This window comes from Oryzias latipes, chromosome 5 (assembly GCF_002234675.1).
Source record: "Oryzias latipes chromosome 5, ASM223467v1".
NCBI classification, from domain to species: domain Eukaryota; kingdom Metazoa; phylum Chordata; class Actinopteri; order Beloniformes; family Adrianichthyidae; genus Oryzias; species Oryzias latipes.
The window spans coordinates 26,524,421-26,547,010 of NC_019863.2; the positions used below are offsets into that span (position 1 = coordinate 26,524,421).

The 22,590-nt window shown below is 38.5% G+C and overlaps 1 protein-coding gene across 1 annotated transcript; it reads left to right on the top strand.

The window, feature by feature from the left end:
• Positions 1 to 979: 979 nt before the first annotated feature.
• mst1r (macrophage stimulating 1 receptor) lies at positions 980 to 22,389 on the top strand. Its single transcript, XM_004069233.3, has 21 exons — positions 980 to 1,221; positions 4,034 to 5,348; positions 9,230 to 9,406; positions 9,499 to 9,621; positions 9,728 to 9,898; positions 9,989 to 10,149; positions 12,024 to 12,159; positions 12,245 to 12,381; positions 12,575 to 12,754; positions 15,168 to 15,267; positions 15,374 to 15,592; positions 17,198 to 17,344; positions 17,747 to 17,900; positions 18,084 to 18,173; positions 18,255 to 18,470; positions 18,564 to 18,644; positions 18,764 to 18,945; positions 19,040 to 19,149; positions 19,898 to 20,063; positions 20,139 to 20,275; positions 22,041 to 22,389. The coding sequence occupies exons 2-21, from the start codon at positions 4,143 to 4,145 to the stop codon at positions 22,264 to 22,266; spliced, it is 4,119 nt and encodes a 1,372-aa protein (XP_004069281.1). The 5' UTR covers positions 980 to 1,221; positions 4,034 to 4,142; the 3' UTR covers positions 22,267 to 22,389.
• The last annotated feature ends 201 nt before the right edge of the window (positions 22,390 to 22,590 follow it).

The window sequence follows — 22,590 nt, forward strand, 5'->3', positions numbered from 1 at the left end:
TGTGCAAATGAAACTTTTTTTGCAGACATTTTTAGCTTTTTGACTAGAAGAATATGGAAGACCAGAATTTTTTTTTATATATATACTTATATTATATATACACACACACAAAATGCAGGTTAATTCAATTCAGTTTTATTTATATAGCCTAATATTACAATTAATGCATCCTATTACAAATAAAAAAATACCCCCAAAAAGCTCACAAAGTAACAACTTTGATTAACATTTAAAATTAAATCTTAATGCAGAGATGTATAAATCCCTTCAGTTTCATCACAGAAACAGTTGGGAACAAAGGAAACGGTCATATTGGAAGTCCTTTACATATGTCATGTCTCTGCTCTCAATTTGAAGTGATTTGTGCTTTATTTATCTCTCTATTTTTTTTTACATTTTTTTATTTAACAAATCTGGTAAGAAAAACCCAAAATTTAGTTAAATTTTTGCCTGTTTTTTTTTTTTTTTTTTACCTTTCTACAATAGTTCAGTTTCGTCTCTTTATCAAATTTATCAACATTTTCAAAAAAATGTATTTGCCCATAAACTTATTTGAAATATTACAACATCTTTTGATTCTACGTCCAAACTGAAGCAGGAGTTTGTGCAAGAATCATGTATTGCTAACAATTAATTGACTCAAAGGACTCCTGGTAAAAATTGCTGCCAATTTCTAACTAGTTGTACGTTTTCTCGAGTCATTGACACACTAGCCTTTTGGCCTGAGTAAATCATTGCTCATCTGACAATTTTCTCCTGAAATCGCAATGCATCGCTGTGACCTTTTTAGAAAAAAAAGTTTTTAATTGAAATGTAAAAAATTGTGATCGACATATTGTCTATGTCAGTGTGATAGAGAAAAAAACCTACATACATTATAAAAAATCTTGCTTTAGAAAGTTAAAAAAATGAATTTCCTTTATATTTAATTTGTAGATTTTTATAGTTTTAATTTTATTTTGTGTAGATTTTTAAAGTTATTTTTCTCACATTTTATCATTTTTTTCCTTTCCATTATATTAAAAAACAGTTTTAAGGGCATTTTTGTTCCTCCATATAAAGTCAATGTGTCGGTTAGGGGAGGGGCTAAGAGCAGTGACTCAAGCCCACAGCACAGATTCGTCTCTGCAGAAACTCCCAGACTTCAACATGTAAACCAGAGATCATTTCATGAGAGGAAGAGAAGGAGCACGGCTGAAAGTTGTTGAAGATATCATCCAGGTAAGTTTGAACTGATTGATCTATGTATTTTCTTTCAGGAATATTGCAATGCAAGCCTTAAAATTATTTTTAAATCTGTAAACTTTTATTAAGTTGTTTACCTGATTAGACTACTGTCACTCAGCTGCTTGAGAGGTGTGACGTGTTTTATAATACACACAAATTAATATATAGAGGAAAATTATTTTCAAGTGTAATTTTTTTTAGGTTTCTTGAATTCGGACTATAATAGGATAGACTATTAAACTTCATCTGGACATTTAACAAAAGTTACGCTCCACCAGAATGATAAAATACAATGCTCAAGTGCTTTGATTATTTGAATTTATCACAAATTATTTTGATCATTGTGATACAAAAATACAGATCACTCAGAGTCCACTCTACATCCTGAATCTGATCAGTTTGTCTTCAGAGTCTCATCATTCTGTTATGTCTCTGTGAATCCCAGTGGAAATCGCTGCAATAATCAATAAAATGTGTTTCTTTGGAGCAACAAGCACCATGGGACCTATTGCTGTTAGTAATATTCTGTTATTACAGTCTTCTTAGAGCACAGTGTGCAGCTGCTAAGTGCATCCCGGCCATTAAGTGGAGCAATGACTGGAAACAAATGTTCAACCTTTATTAACCATAACCATGAATCAAGTCGATTACTCCTTTCAATATGTGCACCCATGTCCTGGGGTTTAGGTGATGTGGAACATGTTAAAATGTAACACAGTATATGAAGCATCCTATGAATTATTAATGTACGCATCCCTGATTCTAAACTTATCCCTTTTTATTTTGTTTTTTGAGCACAAACAACAATATTCTCAAAATAGCCTTGCCAAAAATAATTTGAATTGGGATGGAAGCTAAAATAAAAAAAGTCTGTCTCACCTGGAAAGTTTGAAAAGGTACACGATGTCTTATAACCATTAGTCCATGCACATCTTTCCCCTCTAAAAGGCACGTAGTGTCTGTGACAGGAATGCAAAGTAGAGAGGCCGGGTCTCTTGAATACAGCCTTACTGTAATGTGTCTGGTTAATGATCCATCCAGCAGTGCCTGCTGAGGAGAAGGCTTAAACAGGGCTGTGGTGCAGGTATTAGCCAAGATGGGCAATGAAAACATTAAGCTAAATTTGGTAGATTTAAGTTAAGCAACAGTCATTAACTTGTCCTCATTGGTTCTAATGAGTCATTCAAAATTTTGTAAAATTACACCAACATTAGCTCTGTATGGCTTCTGTTTGTTAGTGCAGCTCACACCCATATTATTAGGCTTATCAAATGCAAGTCACATTTTAAGTTTTTATTTGTTGGTGGGAAAACAAAACCTTCCTGAAGCTTTGAGGAAAAAACAACCACCCAATTGCTAAATCATGACTGGATTAGGATTAAACATTTATTGGCAGTTGAGCTCAGTTTCACTTTACCAAACCTGGTACCTGTCAGACCTGTTGATGCAAGAAATCACTGCAACAGAAGCTGTCTGACAAAGGGGAGCCTGACGTCGAATCTATGAAATAAATGAATCCTGTTGACTTTCAATAACATTTAAGAACAGAAAAAAAGAATATTGCTTTATATCTGTCAGAAAGGAAGGATTATTACAAAGATTGGGATTCCGGGAAATCCAGAGCAATTAAAAAATTGATTTGTTCCCCAATTTGACACAAACCCAGAAATATCACATTTTGTAGTTACTTGAAACACCACTGGAGGCCGATTGCAAAAGGAAGAAGTTGACTCCCCATGTTAAAAGCCAGATTTTGCACCAAAAATAAATAGATGTACCATCTGATTTCAAAGATCTTCTGTTTGTTGGTTTAATTTTTTAAAATACAGCAACTATAAGTTCAAATTTATTCAGGGGGGATATTTTGATGGGTGGACCCAACAAACTTTACTTGACTTGACTTTATCCAGCCCAATCTCTTATTTTGATACAATTTTGGGGTGTAGGGGGGGTAAAGAGTGATCAACATCACAGTTCCACTTCAGGCTTCATTTTTGTCATTCAAAATCCTATCAGGGAATTTAGAAATAGCTGTTAAGTACGCACGTCTATGGATTTGACAACATCTCTTAATTTTTTAAAATTATCCTTGAAAACAGGGGAGAGACCAGGTAACTTTTACTAATCTTAACAATGTACATTTTTAAAATCTTTTTGACAATAGTACATTTATTTATTTGTTTGATGTTTGTTTACTTTGTCTTGTTCGGCAGCTGAACAAACAGAAGAGTTGAGGGCTTCTTATGTAGGGCCGATAAAACTGTGGCAATAGGCATTATGTAACTTGGAACATACTGTGTATATTTGTATACACCCTTTTGTATTTTAGGCTAAACTATATCTAAGTGACATCTGTGTGTTTTTCTTGACAGTGGGCCATTAAATAAAAATTAAGACATCTAATTGTGGTCATACCAACCTGTAGCCTTTAACAATTTGGAACTATTTTAAATGTCAGATTAATGCATGTTTAAATGGAAAAGTTTTAAAAATTTCAACTGGACAATATTTCTGGTTTGAAGACATTTCGCTGAAACATCTCCACACCAGGAACCAGACATTTTGTCCAGTTGAAATTTTTAGAACTTTTCATTTCATCATGACCTGGATGTCTGAGAATCTACACCAACTGAATGCATGGTTGTTCTTTAGAAGTCTTTCTCTCGAAGCTGAACAGTTTGTATTAATATTTTTGTGCAAAACCAGATACTCAGTTTCCAATTTTTTTTTAAATTCTTCTTTTAAAGATATCCCAAAATATAGGATTGTGATAATAATTCTTGGACTTGTCATACTTTGTTTTTAGTTATTCCAGTATCAGTGGCAGTTGAAAAGGATGCGTCTGCTGCAGCACCACAACTGGAGGTAACCCAAGCCGTCTGTGCCGTCTTTCTCCTTCACAACCCAAAGTGGAGATGGTCCACTGGAAGGCACGATGGGAGTCATTCATCTGGCTCCAAACTTTGTTGACTTTTGCCCTTTCAAACTGTCCTTCACTGGCCCCCAGTCCTGTGAACTTCTCAGTTGTCTACACCATGCCCTTCTTTCAGGCAAAGGGTCCCATCCAGAACATTGTCAACAACTCGTTTTACCAGGAGGTCTATGTGGCTTCTCAGAATGTGATCGAAGCAATCAACGGGAGCTTGGAGAAAGTCTGGGAGCTCCAAACTGGGCCGGCTGGAAGCCCAGAGTGTCAAATATGTGAATTATGCGACATTGAAAAGGATTACAATTTTGTAGAGAACACTAACAACCAAGTGCTGCTGTTGGATACTTTCTTCATGTACTTATATTCTTGTGGAAGTTCTCAATTTGGTGTGTGCTATTTCCACCAGCTCAACTCTAACGGAGAGCCACCTTCTCGTACGAAGTGTTTGTATCGAAAGGACTCTAACTCTGCTGCTTACTGTCCTGATTGTGTGGCCAGCCCTTTTGGGACCAAGGTCTCCATGGTGGAAGAAGGTCACACTGTCTACTTCTTTGTTGCAGCTTCAGTCAATGACAGTGTGACCCAGCGTTATGGAAGAAAATCCATTTCTGTACGCAGGCCACTGGCCACAGAGGACGGTTTTTACCGTGATGTACGAGGACTAACTGTGCTTCCCAGCCTCCGTAGGGTCTACCACATCGAGTATGTCTACAGCTTCTTCACTCAGGAGTTTGTCTACTTCCTCTCAGTCCAGAGAGAGAGTCCGGATCAAGACTTTTCCCCTTTTCAAACCCGTTTGGGACGGCTCCCTCGGAGTGAATGGGAGATGAAGAGATACCGAGAATTGATCCTGGAGTGTCGCTTTGAGCCAAAGCGCAGGCGGAGGAACATACCTGGAGAACCCTATAAGGATATTGTCTACAATGTGGTCCAAGCGGCCTATTTTGGAAAAGCAGGGAGGGAGCTGGCTGAGGAGTTAGGAGCAGAAGAGGATGAAGACATCCTCTATGGCGTGTTTGCGGTCACAGACGACAGCGGGGTCACAGAGGATGACTCCGCTTTGTGCGCCTTTCCCATGGACAATGTCAATAAAGCAATTTCTGACGGGGTGGATGACTGCTGTGAGTCTGGGCCAGAGCAGCTCTCCAGAGGACTTTGCCATTTCCAGATTTGTGAGAGCTGTCCTCATGAGGTGAGTCTATGACTTCACAATCAGCAGATCTGTTTTAGACAAGTCCAGGCAGGTCAGGAAAGAACAGTAATGTGTTTTTCTGTATCAGATTTATGGAGGAATGGTAGAGAGGAAATGACATGTAAATAAAATTAAATATAACCAATCATCTCGCAACAGGTTTACAGTTCACTTAAAAAAATCAAAGGTTGTTCCTCACACTTTTGTGTTCTGAGGTGTTTTGATACCATTGGATTTGGGAGATCGCAGCCTTTTCTGATAAGTTGTGAAAAAATACAGAGAGGACAAACAAAGTCATGTTACTGAGTTTTAGTTGTGCTCGAATGAAACCACATTCAAAAGAATCATTGAGAGAAATTCACAATATTTGGTGGCAGCGCGGTCTCTGCATGTGATGAATGATGTTTTATGGAATATTACAGTTGTGAGAATTTGATGGCCTTTAGAAATGAAAGGTGAAAGTCTGTCTGATTTACCTTTTGACGTGACCTAGATACAGTGCATGTAACAAAACAAACCACACTCAGTCACACAAATATTTCTGAAGCATTTGTGATCAATTAAAGCCTTTAAACCTGTGTTTGAGGTAGCTTAATAAAACACAAGTTTGTTTTGAAACTCTGCATTCAATTAATAAAGAAAACCCTAAAAGATATCAAATTTACTGAATCACTAGCATGGGTTAGTTGAATAAAAAAAAGTGAAGTCTTTGTACAGGCACTGGTGAGCTTTATATATATATATATGTATATATATATATTAAAGTAAAAAGGAACAATAAATGGAAAAAGCAAGTACACCAGTGCAGTGGTCAGCACTGCTGATTCACCACTAGAAGACACGGCTTGGAATCCCATTTAGTCCTTTGTGAAGTTTGTGAGTTTTACCTATGCATGTTTTTCCCGAGGATCTTCTGGCTCTATTTTACAAACAGAAATCGTGTTTCATTAGTTGATTGGTGGCCCTTACATCCACGGTGTGCCCTCGCTTTGCCAGTGAAAGCATAAATAGTCTCTAGGGATCAATTTAATTGATCAGAAAAAATGAAACTGTAAATTGTGGATCGATATGTGAAAATAACTTTTATTTTACAAGTTGTTGTTAAAAGAGAGAAATACAGACATTTGTTTAGAGAAATTTTACACTTTTTTTGTTGTAAATGTCAGTCAAAACAGACTAAATGTTCTTTTAAGGTAAATTACCAGATCCCATAAATATTGTATATATTTTTCATGTTTTGTACTTCACACCAACTCCATCCAGTGAATGGAAAGAATACTAAATGGGTTGTGGTTAGCTCTATGCCAGTAAATGCAAAGAGTTTCCACTCTCACAAATGATGAAATGTCCGATAGTAACAACCACCTGGATCTTTCTGGTCTGTTGGCTTCTCTCTTTATGGATCACTGAAATAAACCATTTGCCTTCATCATACCCTTATACTTTCTCTGCATCTTCCTAATTCACACCAACCATTTTCATAATCTTCTTTCAATTCAATTCAATTCAATTTTATTTGTATAGCCCAAAATCACAACAACAGTCGTCTCGATGGGCTTCGAAGTAAAACATGAAATCAAAAGGATCACGAATACAAAGAGTTCAATAGAAAAATACTAAAATGAACTAACAAACTGACTAAGCTATACTGGCATCCCTGCCCTTAGACCCCCCTTCGCGGTAAGGAACAACCCCCAAAAAAACCGGATTCCGGAAAAAACGAAGAAACCTCAGGGGTGCCCACATGAAGGAGGGATCCTCCCCCAGGACGGACAGGCGATTTACCAGAACTCTTAGAGAAGAATTAACTTATCTAAATCTACAACTACATATATAAAAGTCCAGCAGACGAGCTTCATCATAAATCTCGTTTTTGGTCTTCTTCCTTCCTGGTAGCTCTAACCTCGGCATCCTTTTACCAACATCATCACTGTCCGTCTTCTAAACATGTCCAAACCACCTCAATCTGCTTCCCTGCAATTATCTACGCAACATTTAACAGGATCTGTTCCTTTAATGTATTCTGTCCTGATCCTATTTTAAACCTCTAAGGATTTAACATTTTCCAATAAAGCACAAGACAATTTATTAACAAAATTATGCATCCCTGGTTTAAGCTAAATATGGATTTTTGAAATACCAGGTGAAGATGAAAAAAAACCCCAGCCAATTCATCCATTGAAGGCAAATGAAAGTATAACATAAAAACACTCAATGTGACATCCTCCCAGCCTGAGAAATTTGAGACTGAACCCCAAAACTGGGCGTCAGGTTAACATTTTTTACCTCATCCATGTTTGAAGTTGTTGAAATGTTTTTCTAAATTTTGATTGCTGGATTTTTTGTTAGTCTTGTTTTTTTTTTTCCATCCTTAATTTATGCTGAGTCCATTTAGGGTCCTGGGAGATCCCTTTAGCCTATTCTAATCACTTCAGATCAAAGTGGTGTATATCCTCCTAGACAGTTTGCCAGTCCATCACAGGCCATACACACTCTCACACCAAAGGGGCAATTTAGAATCATAAATTAACCTACAGGCCATATTTTTGATTGTGTGAAGAAACCAGGGTTCCAGGGTGATCAAGGCACAAGGCATTACATTTGATGCTTTTATTAGAGGTTTAATGTAAAAAGTTTTTTGCAGTCAAGAAGACACATGAGGTTCACCTTGAGTTGTTTCTATCCTGCTCCATGTCTTGGCTATTCCACCAGTGGTGGTTCAGACCATCATCTGTCATGACCTCTTAATTCTACAATATCACATCATAGCAGATCTGGTGTGCCAGGACTCTGCAACACCTCCTGTCTGACAACCTCACAAGAAAACATCTGTGGCCTCTTTTATCTGTAAATTTGCTGGGGATTCACCTAGTCGAAAGTAACAGTTCCCTAGCTGAATGTGCTCAAAGGCTCAATGAAACAGTAACACACTTAAGTTCAGTGCCACGCATATTACCAGTCTCATTTGGCATTAACATAGTAACACTCTCAAATTACCATCACACTATTTAGGGATGATCAAGCTCAATGTTGCATTTTCTGAGTATTTCTTTATTTAAATTATCACAAGCTCCTTGCTCAGCTCCATTCTGATACATCCATTTGCAGACAAATAGATACATCTACATCATCTTTTTCCTCGTCTGAGCTTGCATCTCACTCAGAACTGTACAACTGGATAGCTCCAATATTGCTTGTCATTTTTGTTGCACCGGTACATCTCAGAGGCAAATTTCTTATGAACTCTTGCTGCTCTGCAGAACTTATGTCCTTGAAAACGTTGCAGTTTTTTTTTTTTTTTTTTTGGCCAAAAGCGACAATCACAATTAAAATTAGGGATTGGGCTGGAAAAAGTATAGTAAAGTTTGTTGGGTCAACCCACCTGCCTGCCAAAAGTCCCCCTGAACAATCCTAATTAAAAGACCACTAGGTCTAGAATGGTTTAAAAATAGCTTCTAAGATGATTGGAGTGGGTATTTAATTAAAGGTTCCAGAAATACAGCTCAACCAACGGGACACTGAAGTCACACTGTAACTGAAACCAAGTGATAGGTGCATAGCAACCATGGAGTTTTTTTATGTGCCTGGTTGAAGGACATGGGCAAACAATTCTGACTCCATCTAACTCCACACAGTAACATAGATCAAGACCCTAAAGGGGCATAGCAGGTGTGTGAAGGCTGCTTTGAAGCTTAAATCTTACACAAAAAAACCCCCAAATGAGTTAGGTGTTTAGATAATACATGTTAAATACATGCAGATTTTGTTAAAAACCAGTGAAAACGTTTATAATGGGACACATTTTCTTTCATTGTGAGGGTGTGGGTATTTTTTACGGCTCTTTTAATTTACATGACTCAATTCTATCTGTCTTTCTGAAGAGCATGGAGAACAATGCCACATGCAGAGACCATCCCACCATGGTCTCCAAACCCTACTACAGAGTGGACCTATTCAATAGAAAGATGACAAATGTCCTACTTACTTCCCTCCTGGTCACAACTATAGACAGCAAGACCGTTGCACACATTGGCACTTCAACTGGACGTCTTCTACAGGTATGCAGGTCCATCCATAAGAACTCTTCTGTTTCCTCAGTGAACTTTGTTGACACCACATCAGCCTTTCATTTTTTGATCTGTCTTGGCAGCTGGTACTGACGAGATCCAGCCCTGTCATTTTTGCCAATTATTCTTTGGTGGAGAGTCAGAAGGTTTCATCCATCGCTGCTGTGTACTCTTCAGAGTATCTACTTTTTGTGGTTGGAGACAAGGTCCAGTCCCGCTCTTTTTACAGTCTGGTTTCATTTAGAGCAGCTCTCTGTGTTTCTTTCATTTATGATTGGGTCAGATTAATAAGAAATGGTGTTTGCTGCTCAGATGATCCAAGTACCTCAGAGAGGGCCCGGGTGCCAACACTTCATGACCTGTGCTATGTGCCTGACGGCTCCAAAGTTCATGGGCTGTGGATGGTGCTCTGGGGTGTGTTCATGGAGAAGTGAGTGTCAAAGTCGATGGAGGAACGAATCCTGTCCACCAGTAATTACGGGGGTGAGATTAGTTCAATAAAACCCTTCTGTGCAACTCATAGAAATAATGAGCGTGAATCCAGACAGTACTTTGTTATTTTTATTGATGTAGTTCTCTCCACGCACTGCTGCCCCTGATGGTCAAACAGAGCTGACCGTATGTGGGAGGGAGTTCCAATCCCCCTTAAGACCTGCCATCACCTCCAGAACCCACCAGATCCGACTGGGGCAAACTGCCTGCACTGTGAACTCTTTGAAAAGCAACAGCACACAGTGAGTCCCACCGCAGGCTCTCTTCTATTCAAACTAACTGCTGACATAATACAGATTTGGAAAGTCCACTTAGTAAAAAAAATAAACTGAGTGGTATTTTTTTCTTCAGTTGAACGTTGGTTCACCAAAAGTTTTCATAACTAATCACATGTTTTTCAGCCTATTTTAATTTTTCTGATAATCTTTTGAGCTATTTTAAAGTGTTCCCATTGTTGTTTAAAAAAAAATAAATGATTAAGACATTTATAGCCAAAAAACCTGTGTTGTTTTCTAAAATTTCTGCATCAGAAATACAAATTAGTATGAGGAAAATGATGACGTTCATAGATCTACTTTTTTCCAATTTCTTTTTTTTCGTCTGCCCCTGATTCACAAAACTTTGAATGAAGAGATACTCAGAAATGTACGGAGCCCGTGTCCTGACATTAAGATATAAAAATATATCTTGTTCCCACAGATTAATATCTTGTTCCCACAGGTTATTATGTCGTTCGCACGAAATACTATTCCGTTCCCACAAGATACTATTCCGTTCCCACAAGATACTATTGCGTTCCCTCAAAATACTATTCCGTTCCCTCGAAATGATTAACTCGTGCGAACGCAATAATTATGTCGTTGCTTCTGTGCTTTTTAAAATAAATAAATCTGTTCTCTAAACATCCTCCGTGTCTTCAATGCAATGTAATGAGACACACACAGACAGAAATGTGAAGGTATCTGCTGTAAATCTATGATGTAAATTAATAACAAGAAATGATCGGCTAGTCAGTTAGCATGTAGCCTAATAGCCTTTGAATGTAAAGATACTGACTGCTAAAGTTAATAAAAGACAAGTCCTGAATATTATTATTCCTATTCGACCCTAAACTACAATATCAGCTGTCTGACAACAGACCAGCCAGTTGCCCAAATGCCGGCATACATGATCAGAGAGCTCTGCGGCGGAGCTAGTAGTAGCCTAGCAGGAGCTATCGTTTGACAAAGCAGCCTAGTTATCATAAATCTTTTGATATTTTTCTTATATTCATTGAGACGGTAATAAAGTGATCATTTTTGTTTTTCATGTTCCTTTTTTGAACGAATATGGGTCACAGAGACACGGAAGTTACCGCTGAAAGCGGCTTTTGCCGGCGTACAGAGAGCATATCCGCGTGAATGACTTATGACGTGAATAATTATTGCGTTCGAACGGATTAATTATTGCGTTCGAACGACATAATTATTGCATTTGCACGAGTTAATCATTTCGAGGGAACGGAATAGTATTTTGAGGGAACGCAATAGTATCTTGTGGGAACGGAATAGTATCTTGTGGGAACGGAATAGTATTTCGTGCGAACGACATAATAACCTGTGGGAACAAGATATTAATCTGTGGGAACAAGATATATTTTTATATCTTAATGTCTGGACACGGGCTCCGTAGAAATGTAATTTTGAGATTAAGTTTCGTAATATGTGTCTTCCATCATCAGGAAAATGATACAAAAACATGTTAAAAACACCAAAAACAGGATTTTCATCAGCGTGGGTCTTTATAACTTTTGTAAACATATAGCATAAATCAGATATATTAGGAGACAAATGAGTTGCCATTCACTTTATTAGACAATTTGTTTATTTAGCCACACAGAGTAACTCTTATGTTGATATCTTATTTAAAATTTAGAAAATTTATCTGCTTCAGCAAAAAAAGATTAAGTCTGTCAGCTTTATTCTTCATACGTTTCTGCAATATGTCTAAATATTCTAGTTTACTGTATAAATAAAAAATACGTCTAGGAGTGTTGGAAAAACTTTACAACCTATGGATATGATGATTTATGTTTAATATTTATTTTTATTTGGTGTTTTCTTCTGCTGCTTTTTAGCTTAGTGTGTAAAATCCGCTCTGGAACCACCAACTTATTCAAACCAGTCAACATCATGGTGGAAGTGCACGAGGACAGGATGGAGAGCCATTATTCCATTGATGGGAAGGCAGAAATACCAGGGTTTACATTTGTGGTAATGTTTTGAAAACCTGTCCTTGACAGCTCCACAACTTTTTCTAATGTTTCCTTTTTTAAGTCTTAAAACTGTTTCCCTGTAGATTCCAAACATCACAAAAATCAAGCCCAACTATGGGCCTCGCATTGGTGGAACCCTTATAACAGTGACTGGACCTCACTTGGATGCTGGAAAGACCAGAAGAGTCACACTCAACGATGTTCCGTGCCCTATACAAAGGTTGACTAATATGCTTCCTTGTGGTTTTATTTCACACACATTAAGACTTGTTCATACTTGTTTGAATTCCTATCCTGTCTTGGAGATAAAAAACTGACTCAGTTACTGGAAAATGCATACTGTGTGCTGCATAAAAATCCATAAAAATGAGAAGCCTCTGGATTTCATGAGTTTCCCTTTTATTTCTCTGCAGGGTGACAGAGTCTAAAGGGAATATTTCATCCATCATCTGTTTGTCTCAGGCTATGTCAGAGGTGCGGGACGTCCCTCTGAGTGTTTTCATTGACAAGTCCCGTGTTCACACAACCAAAGTGTTTTATTACAAAGAAAACCCAAACATTACAGCCGTGCTGCCTGATTGCAGCTTTCACAGGTAGGAGACCAGTTTCTTTGTCATATTATTCAAGCACAGGGTAACACAACGCTTGGTGCATTTATCTGGCAACAGCAACATTTACAGGGTTTTCCATGCATGCTTTGATAGCCTAATTTACATGCCGCAGACTCACAGGCGTGTGATCGCGGAAGAAGGTGCATGCACTTCATACCTCCACCCATCTCCAGTAAATCTGTTTGCCTCTTAGGGAAAAATATTTTCAAAAGGATTTTGAGTTAAACTGGTGCCTTGAGAAAATTATAACCCAAATGATGTCTGATTAAGCATTGTTTTTTAAGAAAAAAGGATCTATTTAACTCTTTCTATCTTCACCTTTTTTATGCCTGGCAGTGGTGCTGGACTGCAGGCACCAGATTGTATTTGCAATTCTTCTTTCATACCCATATGAATCTTGGGCATAGTTGACGACTGCCCCCCCAAAATTATGACAACACAGTGGGTGAAACTATTTAAGAAAATGCCAAAATCTTTAATGGGGCTCGAAAAAAAGTTTAAAATCCACTAACAAAACCAAAACACGCGTCAGAGATATTGAAAGGAAGTTTTAAGTTACTATGGGATGCTCACAGAACCTGTGGCTTGGCGGCCACATTTGAGCAAAGTGTTAAATTGGGTTATTTTTTATATATTTGCACAATATAAGGGGGAAAAATTGTTTGAGCAAAAAATAAAGAGGAAACCCAATGTGGAGGACTAGTTCAGATGAATCAATGTCTCTTTGGGGTGTCGATAAGAACCCGCTGAAGCCTGAAAAACGCACAGGTGAGCATAATCATTTGTTTTCAGAATATGTGTGCATGGTCTTAAAGTAAAGAAATAACACTACTTAGGATGAAGCTAGAATAAATAATAAAATAAAGTAAACTAATTTACATGCCTCCAAAAATAAATGAAAGCACAAATGAAGGGCAAAGCATAAAGTCATTTACGTAGATGGAAACTATAACAGTAAACTTCACTGCTGTTGCTTTACAGATTATGAACTCTATAACAACATTTTTCAACATTATGCACATGATATGCGAGCAAATCATGCTTCATAGGTTGAATGGTCACTCAAAGGTGCTAATGTGAGTGTGCATGGGTGTGCGATTTGTGTGGCTCTGCGACAGACTGGCGTCCTGTCCAGGATGTATTCCCTGCCTTTGCCCACGAGTGGCTGGGATACGCTCCGGTAACCCCGTGACCCTGAAAGGGATAAAACGGGTTTAGAAGATTAATGAATGAATGAATGAATGAATGAATGAATGAATGAATGAATGAATGAATGAATGAATGAATATGCAACCACTGCCCTTCTGCAGGTATGATATAAACATTAACATGTATAACCAAAACACTTATTATATCCAATTAACATTGCTCATCATTTATATTAGGTTTCAGTGGTTAAATAAACATGAAACACAAGTTACCACATTAACTATCTGAAAACCACCAGAAAGGGAATTTCACAGAAAACATAAACTTATGGTTCGTCATGGGGGGGGTATTCTTCCGCGCAGCTATATGGTCCCGTTTAGATTATTTGTCTTTACAACAAGCAATCTTCACAAAATTTCACACTCACAGCGTCAGGATAAGTCTACAATCACAGCTGAAATTTGGTTGACCTATGATCTTGGGAGAAGGCCGCCATCTTTAATTTTCCAAAAAAATCCTGTTTAGCACCTTTTTACAAATTTAAACACCTCCTAGAGTTGTGTGGTTTAATAGTTTGTAAATTCTGAACAGCGCTAGCATGGCGAGCTTGCAAAAAAGGTATTCCTTGTTGCTAACACATATTTTACTAGAATTTTGAGAAATTGTAATACATGAATCAAGTCGAACATAACAATATGAAAAATAATATGACCATAATAGGAATGTGGGCGTAGTTAATGAAATAATGCTGTTGCCCAAGAAATACAAAAACATACTTTTGCTGATTCTTCTAAACATTACTCAGACCTGTTCGTCACCCTCAGGAGACCAAAAAGAAAGGGTTGCTATTGATATAAAATCAACAGAAATCCGCCTTTTAAAAACAAAAGTGAATGAATGAATGGATAAATGTACTTTTCACATGCAGCTCTGACAAGGGTGGCAGGGGTGGAGGGAGAGAGAAAGAGAGAGGGCTGTGCAGCAGCCGCTCAGCTGTTAAATGCAAGTCAAAGGGGGCAGCGAGGGCGGAGGTGGGAAGTCATCCAACGCCGTTCATGGCTTTAATTTTGAATTAAAGCTTGTTTTTCCGGTGGCTTTGGAAGAAACAGTAAAAATGGAATGTCTGTGTTTGTATGAGCTGCAAACCTAAAATGCTAACAGAAGTTCATGAATAAAGCTTTTGTGAATGTGGGGATGAAGCAGCAAACGCTTTTATTGTGTTGTGTTTCTGTTTGTGACATTACAGAGGCTCAAAAATTGTCATTGAAGGGAAAAACTTGGATTCCGTTTATCGCACCGTCATTCGCTTTAAGCCCAGTGAAAGCCACTTGAAGCCGGTCACAGCGGTATAACACACTTTATAAATGTATCTGCTTGCACAAAGAATTTATTCTCCTTCAAGATAACATTTCAAACTTTATTTTCTGACAATGCAATGCTGTTTTGTTGTAGGAGTGCATAGGCAAGTCCCAGAGAAATAGAATGGAATGCATTACTCCTGTGTTCCAAAGGGACGAGACAGAAAAGGGGGAACTTTCTTTTGATATGGATGGAGCAGTGGGCCTTTGGAAGAAGGAGTTTTCCTATCACCCCTCTGGCGAGCCCATACCTTTTGAAACAGAAGAGCATGTTCTGAGTTTGTACCCAGGGTTTGATGAAGTGTCACTACATGTAAGTCATATGCTTTCATTTTTGTGGAGATGTAAGAAGATTTATTGACTGTGTCGGAGAGTAAAACAATAAACGTATTGGCGGTAAATATTTGTTTACAAAACAAATTACTAGTATCTGCATTCTGCTACAATTACATTTTAAAATTGGATTTAGAATGCTTTTACTTTGATAAAATCGAGATTTTACATACTAATACTGTTTTCTTTATATCTGAATCAATTTACAAAGTTTATCACAAAATTTACCATGCAGGGGAATGATGACTCACTATAACAAATGTGCAGCACTGTGTGTGTGTGTGTAAGGCCACAAAATTTTCATTAAGCACTAAACCAGGAGACAGGGCTATAGTTTTTCTCTCAGCAGCTCCAAGCAAACACATCCAAAATGATTTCCTAATATGGGACGTGTTTTGGGGATTACCGTATTTCATGAGGAAATAAGGGAATTTCCAGATTTAACATATTCAAACTAAACTGCTCCTGGATAGTTCTGCAGAATAAAAATGTATCTTCCGTGAAATTACACACAGTCTCCATCCTCTTTTAAAAAATGTTCTGTAAAGAATTGGTGCAGGTCTTTCATCAGCTGGAGCACAACAAATTGTGGAAGTCTCTGAGTGAAAGCATTTATTAGTGGGAATTAAATAAGATGTTCAATCTGAACTAAAACCCAATTAATGATGGTCTCATAAAGCGACCTCACACAAACTTAGGGCATCAAATTAAGACGCCTGAGCTGTACATATACTGTAGGTAACACATCTCTTTTAGCCTAACACGCAAATAGTTTGAAATTAAGTTTCAAAGTACACAACTTTTTTCTGATTTAGACCTTGTGTCACGGTGAGGGGGCTCGAGAGCAGGTAGGACCCAGATGCAAAGACGGGAGGCAAACGGTTCCAAGGTTAGAGGGTTTATTAAACAAACAAAAGGCGCTGCAGAGCAGGAATCAAAACAAAACTAAGCGTACTGTGGGGTGGCGAGGAACATGGAACATGGCATGAAGGGACGAAGACACATGAAGACGTTAATGGACCAGCACAAGAGGAAGGGAGAGACGAGACTTAAATACAGACAGGGCAGACAAGACACAGGTGAACACGATCAGGGCAGATGGGGACCAGGAAGTAAAACTCAGGAACATGACCAAACAGAACACCTTTCAAAATAAAACAGGAAACAGAACCAAACATAACAGAACAAGAAATAAAACAAAAACCAAGACAAAACAACCCCAAACCATGACACCTTGGACATGAAAGAAAACCTTTCTGCAAAATCATCTGTACAATTAATAAAAATAAAACTAGAAGCACCAATAGTCTGTTTTTTTCTCCAGCCAAAGGCTCAGCCACTGCTACAACTATGCATAAAAAAGTATCTAGCAGTATATTGGATTTTCAAAATAAAAGGGAAAATTTAATTTGTTTGCTTTTTTTACTAAAACCAAAAAGGAAAAAAAAAGTTTCTCGTTTTTCCAGGTTTTAATCTAGTGGTCCAATGTTGTATGGATGTTTTAAAATCTTATGACAGACATGTGCGCAGTGCTTTTTAAGGCTTTCTAAACTTTTCAAAACTTCCCAAACCCCTTTTTACTCAGCATAAAAAGCTGAACCTGGTGAGCTCCTGTATGACCATCATCATGACAGTAGCAGATGTGGATTGCAATGCTAAAGTCCTAGACAACGAGATCACCTGCAGGATCCCCAAAAACATGTCCATCCCCAGTGAGGGGCTGCCGGTGAAGGTGGGTAATAAATGATTGTTTGTTCAAAGGACTGTTGTATGACCAGTGGTCACCATGAACCATTCCTATGTCATTATGGTAAGCAGCTCCCCGTCAAGGGGCTGTCACAGAAAAATGATTGTGGATGATGTTCCCAAAATGATTCTGATGTCAAACAACCAACTTACTCCACAGCCCAGGAGGACTCACAAACCACATCTACACAAATCCAGTATTTAAGCCTTTACAGCAGATGTATCAGTTTCTGCTGCTGTTGGATTAAATAGTATTTCAGTTAAATTCAATATAGGAATAATTGGCAAGTCACAAATGTTTTCAAATTGGCAGCTCAACCCTATATAACCTTTTGTGAGTTTCTTTTTGTTAGTGTCTTTGAAAAATTCTCACTGTGCTGACCTCCAGATATCGATCAACGGTGAGGTTTATGATGTCGGCGTTGTGGTGAGGGTCAGCAACCACTACATAGTGGGAATAGTTCTGGGGATCCTGGTGGCTCTGGTGGCCGGAGCTGTGCTGGCTTTTGTTGTCATGAAACATTTGAGAAAGAAGAAGAAAGGTGAGCCCCCCACCACCTTCACTCTTTAGTGTGGACTTTGAATGTGTGTGTTTAACAACTCCTGCCCTGGAATTTTGGATGAAGTTTTTCAACTGAAACATCTCTGGTTGTGTATCGGAAATACATGTGCTCGTCCTTCTCTTTTGGGCTGATGATTAGTGAAAGTTGTGAAATGTTTTTCAGCCTCCATGGTGGAGGCACGTTTGGCCCTTGGTTCTATCCGCTCGGGTGCAAATGCTATGGATCTGTCACCAGTGGGAGACTACAGAAGAGGTGACTGCATAACTAAACACACATGTTCATGCTGCTTAAGGGTCATTTGCGGTATAAACCTGTGTTTTTGCTTTTAACCAGTAATCTCCCAAAGTCCTTCTACCCCTCTGGTGGGTTCAGTGGCGTTCCAAAGTCTGTCGTACTCTGCGAGTGGCATAGATCCGGTCCTCACTCCCCTCATGCCAACAGAGAAGATCTCCATCTCCAGCTTTAGGCCTGAGCTGCTGCAGGAGGTAAAAGATGTTCTCATCCCTGCTGAGACGCTTGTTGTGCAGCATCATCGGATAATAGGGAAGGGTAAGAAAAATCCAGCCGAAAAAAACCTAAACAAAAACCTTAACTGTGTTTTGATGAAACTTTTTGCGTCTGATTTGACCGCTTTCACCACAGGCCATTTTGGAACTGTCTATCATGGCTACCTCTCGGACTCCTCCAGCAGGGAAATCCACTGTGCTGTTAAGTCTTTGAATAGTTAAGTCTGCTTTTCGGGTGGGGGTTAATATGTTTTAAGCAAGCATTATCTTTGAAAAGCACAGACTCCATGTCTTCACTAATTTTCTCAGAACTTTAACTTTACTGTGTGACAACAGGAATAACAGACGTTGAAGAGGTGGAGCAGTTCTTAAAGGAGGGCATCATAATGAAGGGTTTCCACCACACCAATGTGCTTTCTTTGCTGGGCATCCTCTTGCCACAGGAAGGGCTGCCCCTGGTGGTCTTGCCATACATGAAACATGGGGATCTGCGCCACTTTATACGCTGCGAGAAGAGGGTGCGACAGCAGCATTAAAACACTACACTCTACTGATTTTAGAACATGTTATTAACTACCTGCTGATACTGATAAGTTTGTTGGGCTTTTTTAGAATCCCACTGTGAAGGATCTCATTGGCTTTGGACTCCAGGTTGCTAAGGGTATGGAGTACTTGGCGCAGAAAAAGTTTGTGCACAGAGATCTTGCAGCACGGAATTGCATGTGAGTCACCAAAAAGCATGAGATTCTGAATGTCTTTTACCTCTTTAGGATTTCATTTTCTGTCTGATTTAACCTGAACTGAACCCTTTTGCCCTGTAGCCAGAGAAGCATAACAGTTTGGAAGTCAGTTGTAATCACACCAAGTATGAAACTTGTATGGCACACTTTACAAGAGCAAAGTACTCAACTTTGTGCTTTTAAACTCAAATGTCAAATTTCTGTCAAAATGAAAAACACAATTTCCCCACCAAAAACATTACTGACAACTTAGCCAAAAGAAAAGAGCAAACACTAGTTTATTATTGTCAAATGTAAGGAGAAACAATCTTGTTCAGAGAATAGAAGAACATGGCAGAAAAAAGGAATAAATTAAATATTCTCAACATGCATGACATTGCAGCTATATTATAACACACAACAAAACTGTGCATTTTTCCTCACACTTTGACTGCCATCTAAACTTATTCATTTGCACTAACATCTAGAATGGTTAAGTCCAGGTCTGTTACTTAAATGCAGCTGGATAGCTCTATTGGTTAAGTCCAGGACTGCCACACTGGCAAAGAAATCTCTCCCAAACCAGCTACACGAATCAGTGAAAGCTGATGTGCTCTGGCGACACCTGAAGGAGTATACCATAAGTTGAACAACAATCACTTCAATGGTCACAGAAAAAGCAGTTTTTAAAGGAAACTTTTGTGGAATAATGTGAATTCTGTTGTCATCATCTCAGTTCTTCTGTCCTCAGGCTGGATGAATCCTACACTGTGAAAGTAGCAGATTTTGGGATGGCCAGAGATGTTTTTGATAAGGAATACTATAGTATTCAAGACCACAGAAAGGCTAAATTACCTGTTAAGTGGATGGCCATTGAGAGTCTGCAGACACAGAAGTTCACTTCTAAATCAGATGTGGTGAGCATGTCCAGTTCAGGTACTCAGAGCTACATGAATTTAATAATCTAAATGTGTACATTTGTGTTGTTGCAGTGGTCTTTTGGGGTGCTGATGTGGGAGATGCTAACTAGAGGAGCCAGCCCATACCCAGATGTGGATCCATATGATATAACACATTACCTAATGAAGGGCAGGAGGCTTCCTCAGCCGCAGTACTGCCCTGACCCATTGTAAGTAGAAAAGTCACAGCAGTGAAGGTCCAGGAATAATAAAGAAAATGACACAAAGTTTACATTTATGGTAACGTGCTGTTTGAATGGTCTCTCAGTAGAGCAAACTGTCCGCTTCTTGCTCCTCAAGCGTGGTTATGCAGTGTCTTGTCAGAGTTAATGTTTGTGCCTGCAGCAGTTACTCAGTGACTAAAACATGAGTAGGAAGTACATCAAACATTTGTTAAAAATGGCTTTGACCAGTGTAGAAGACTTGTTTTCTTTGTTGTGAAAAAGCTGTTCACAGTTTCCCATTGTTTGTTTTGTGGTGTGCAGTGGAAAGATGAACCAATGACATAAACTGTTTATAATGTTGTTTTTTTTGTAGATTGGAATTGTTTTAACCATTAGATAATACAGACCAAAAAAAATAAAATAAAAAAATCCAACATTTAATGATTAGGGTTTAATGATTAGGGCCTGAGGAGTAAAGTCTTTTGGTTGGTTTGCCGGAAACCAACGACCAAGTTGTGTAAGGTCTGGAATAAAGTTGTGCTCATACTTCACTGAGCTGGAACTGCTCCTAACTTTAGTTGGAGGCAGCAACTTTGGAAAAATAAAATGAGCAACAGATTTGAACCCAAAACACAAGGTGAGTAGGTATTGCACAGTTTTTGGACGAGTTCATGAGCAAAAATAAAACTTAGATTCACATAAAATCAAATCAATTTTTCTTTATAAGCACTTTTCATACTTCATAATACAAAATGCTGTACAAACAAATAAATAAAAACAAAACAAATAGAAAAATTTAAAAATAAAGCCCCCCTCCACTTTTCCCCCAGACCCACACACAACCTTTGCACACAGCCCTTTATTTATTTATTTATTTACGTTTTTTATTGTTTTACACTTGCCCTCTCTTCAGAGCATTGTCAAAACACCTGGAGACACAAAGGTGCAACATCCCCATATTTAAAAATACTCATAAGCAGTCCAGCCTCAGGACTACCTTCCCTGCATTTTTAGACTATATCTATCTGGGCTGTGAGTTAGTGAAAACCTGCAAATGGCATTTATTTGTAAGTGACTTTCCAACATGCGTTTACAGGCTTACACCGAGTTTCAGCTTTCTTGAATCTGCCCCACTGGCTCACTTTACTGCTTTTGTCCTTTTTATAATTCACTTTCTTTTTATAATACACTTTTTTCAGGTCCTGAAGCTACAAACAGCACAACCACATTACAGTTCCATCACTACAGTATACTCAACTGTTGCCATGAGGATTTCTTTTTAAAATGCAGCCTCGGTTTAAATCTAGGTGCAACAGGAGCCTCACTTTCCAACAAAAATGTGTTTTTGTCTTATTGGACCAAAGTAGATTTGCCTAAAAGTCTTTAGAAAAGTACTGTTGTGTTTGTCAAAAGGAGGACGAGTCTCACGTTCAGCAGTCTCAAATTCTCACATAAATCCCTTTGTGTCCAGCCTTGACAGTTAATGTGCATCATCACTGTAAAGGTCTCCAGAACTTTCCTACTATCCTTGTGGAATCTTACAAGGAAGTTGGTTATAAATCATCTTATTAAGGAATCAAGATCTTCTAAATAAAAAACAAAAAACAATTACTTCCTAATTTCTGAGATGGACAAAAAGCCATTGGATTCAATTGCACTTGTGGGAAATTTTAACCACAGAGCATAATAAAACCCTTTTCTTAGTTATTTGTTGTGAAATGATAGCACAGTCGATATTTCATCCTTAGAGTTGATCTCTTCTCTTTTGTAGGTATAAAATCATGCTCCAGTGCTGGGACCCTGATTCAGAGCTCAGACCGAGTTTCTCCACTCTGGTGGTGGCCGTCTCGACCATTCTTTCAGGCCTGGAGGGAGAACATTACATCAGCCTGAATGTCACCTATGTGAACTTGGACCAGCCACGTCCGTACCCTGCCCTCACCGAGTCTGCAGACGAGTACGACTCTTCAGACTCTGGAGGCTCAGTCTCTTCCTGATGCCCCTTCCTAGTCTCTTAACTTTAAACTTACTGTGGTACTTACATTTGAAGCATGTAAGAACTATTCCATGCTAGAAAAATATATCTTTCACCCCTTATGATATTGATTGGCATGACTGTTGAGTGCATGTTTGTCTGTGGCTGGGATTTAGCTGAGCCACAGTGGAAAGAATTCGAAAAATGTTATTTAAATGGCTACATAAAAATAAATGTTCTGACCTCTGAACCAAGAACTGCCTCTAAGAGACAAATGCCCCTGTAGGATTTAAAAAAAGCAAGAAATAAAACCCCTGCTTAAATAATTGTCAGCCAAAGTGCAGCA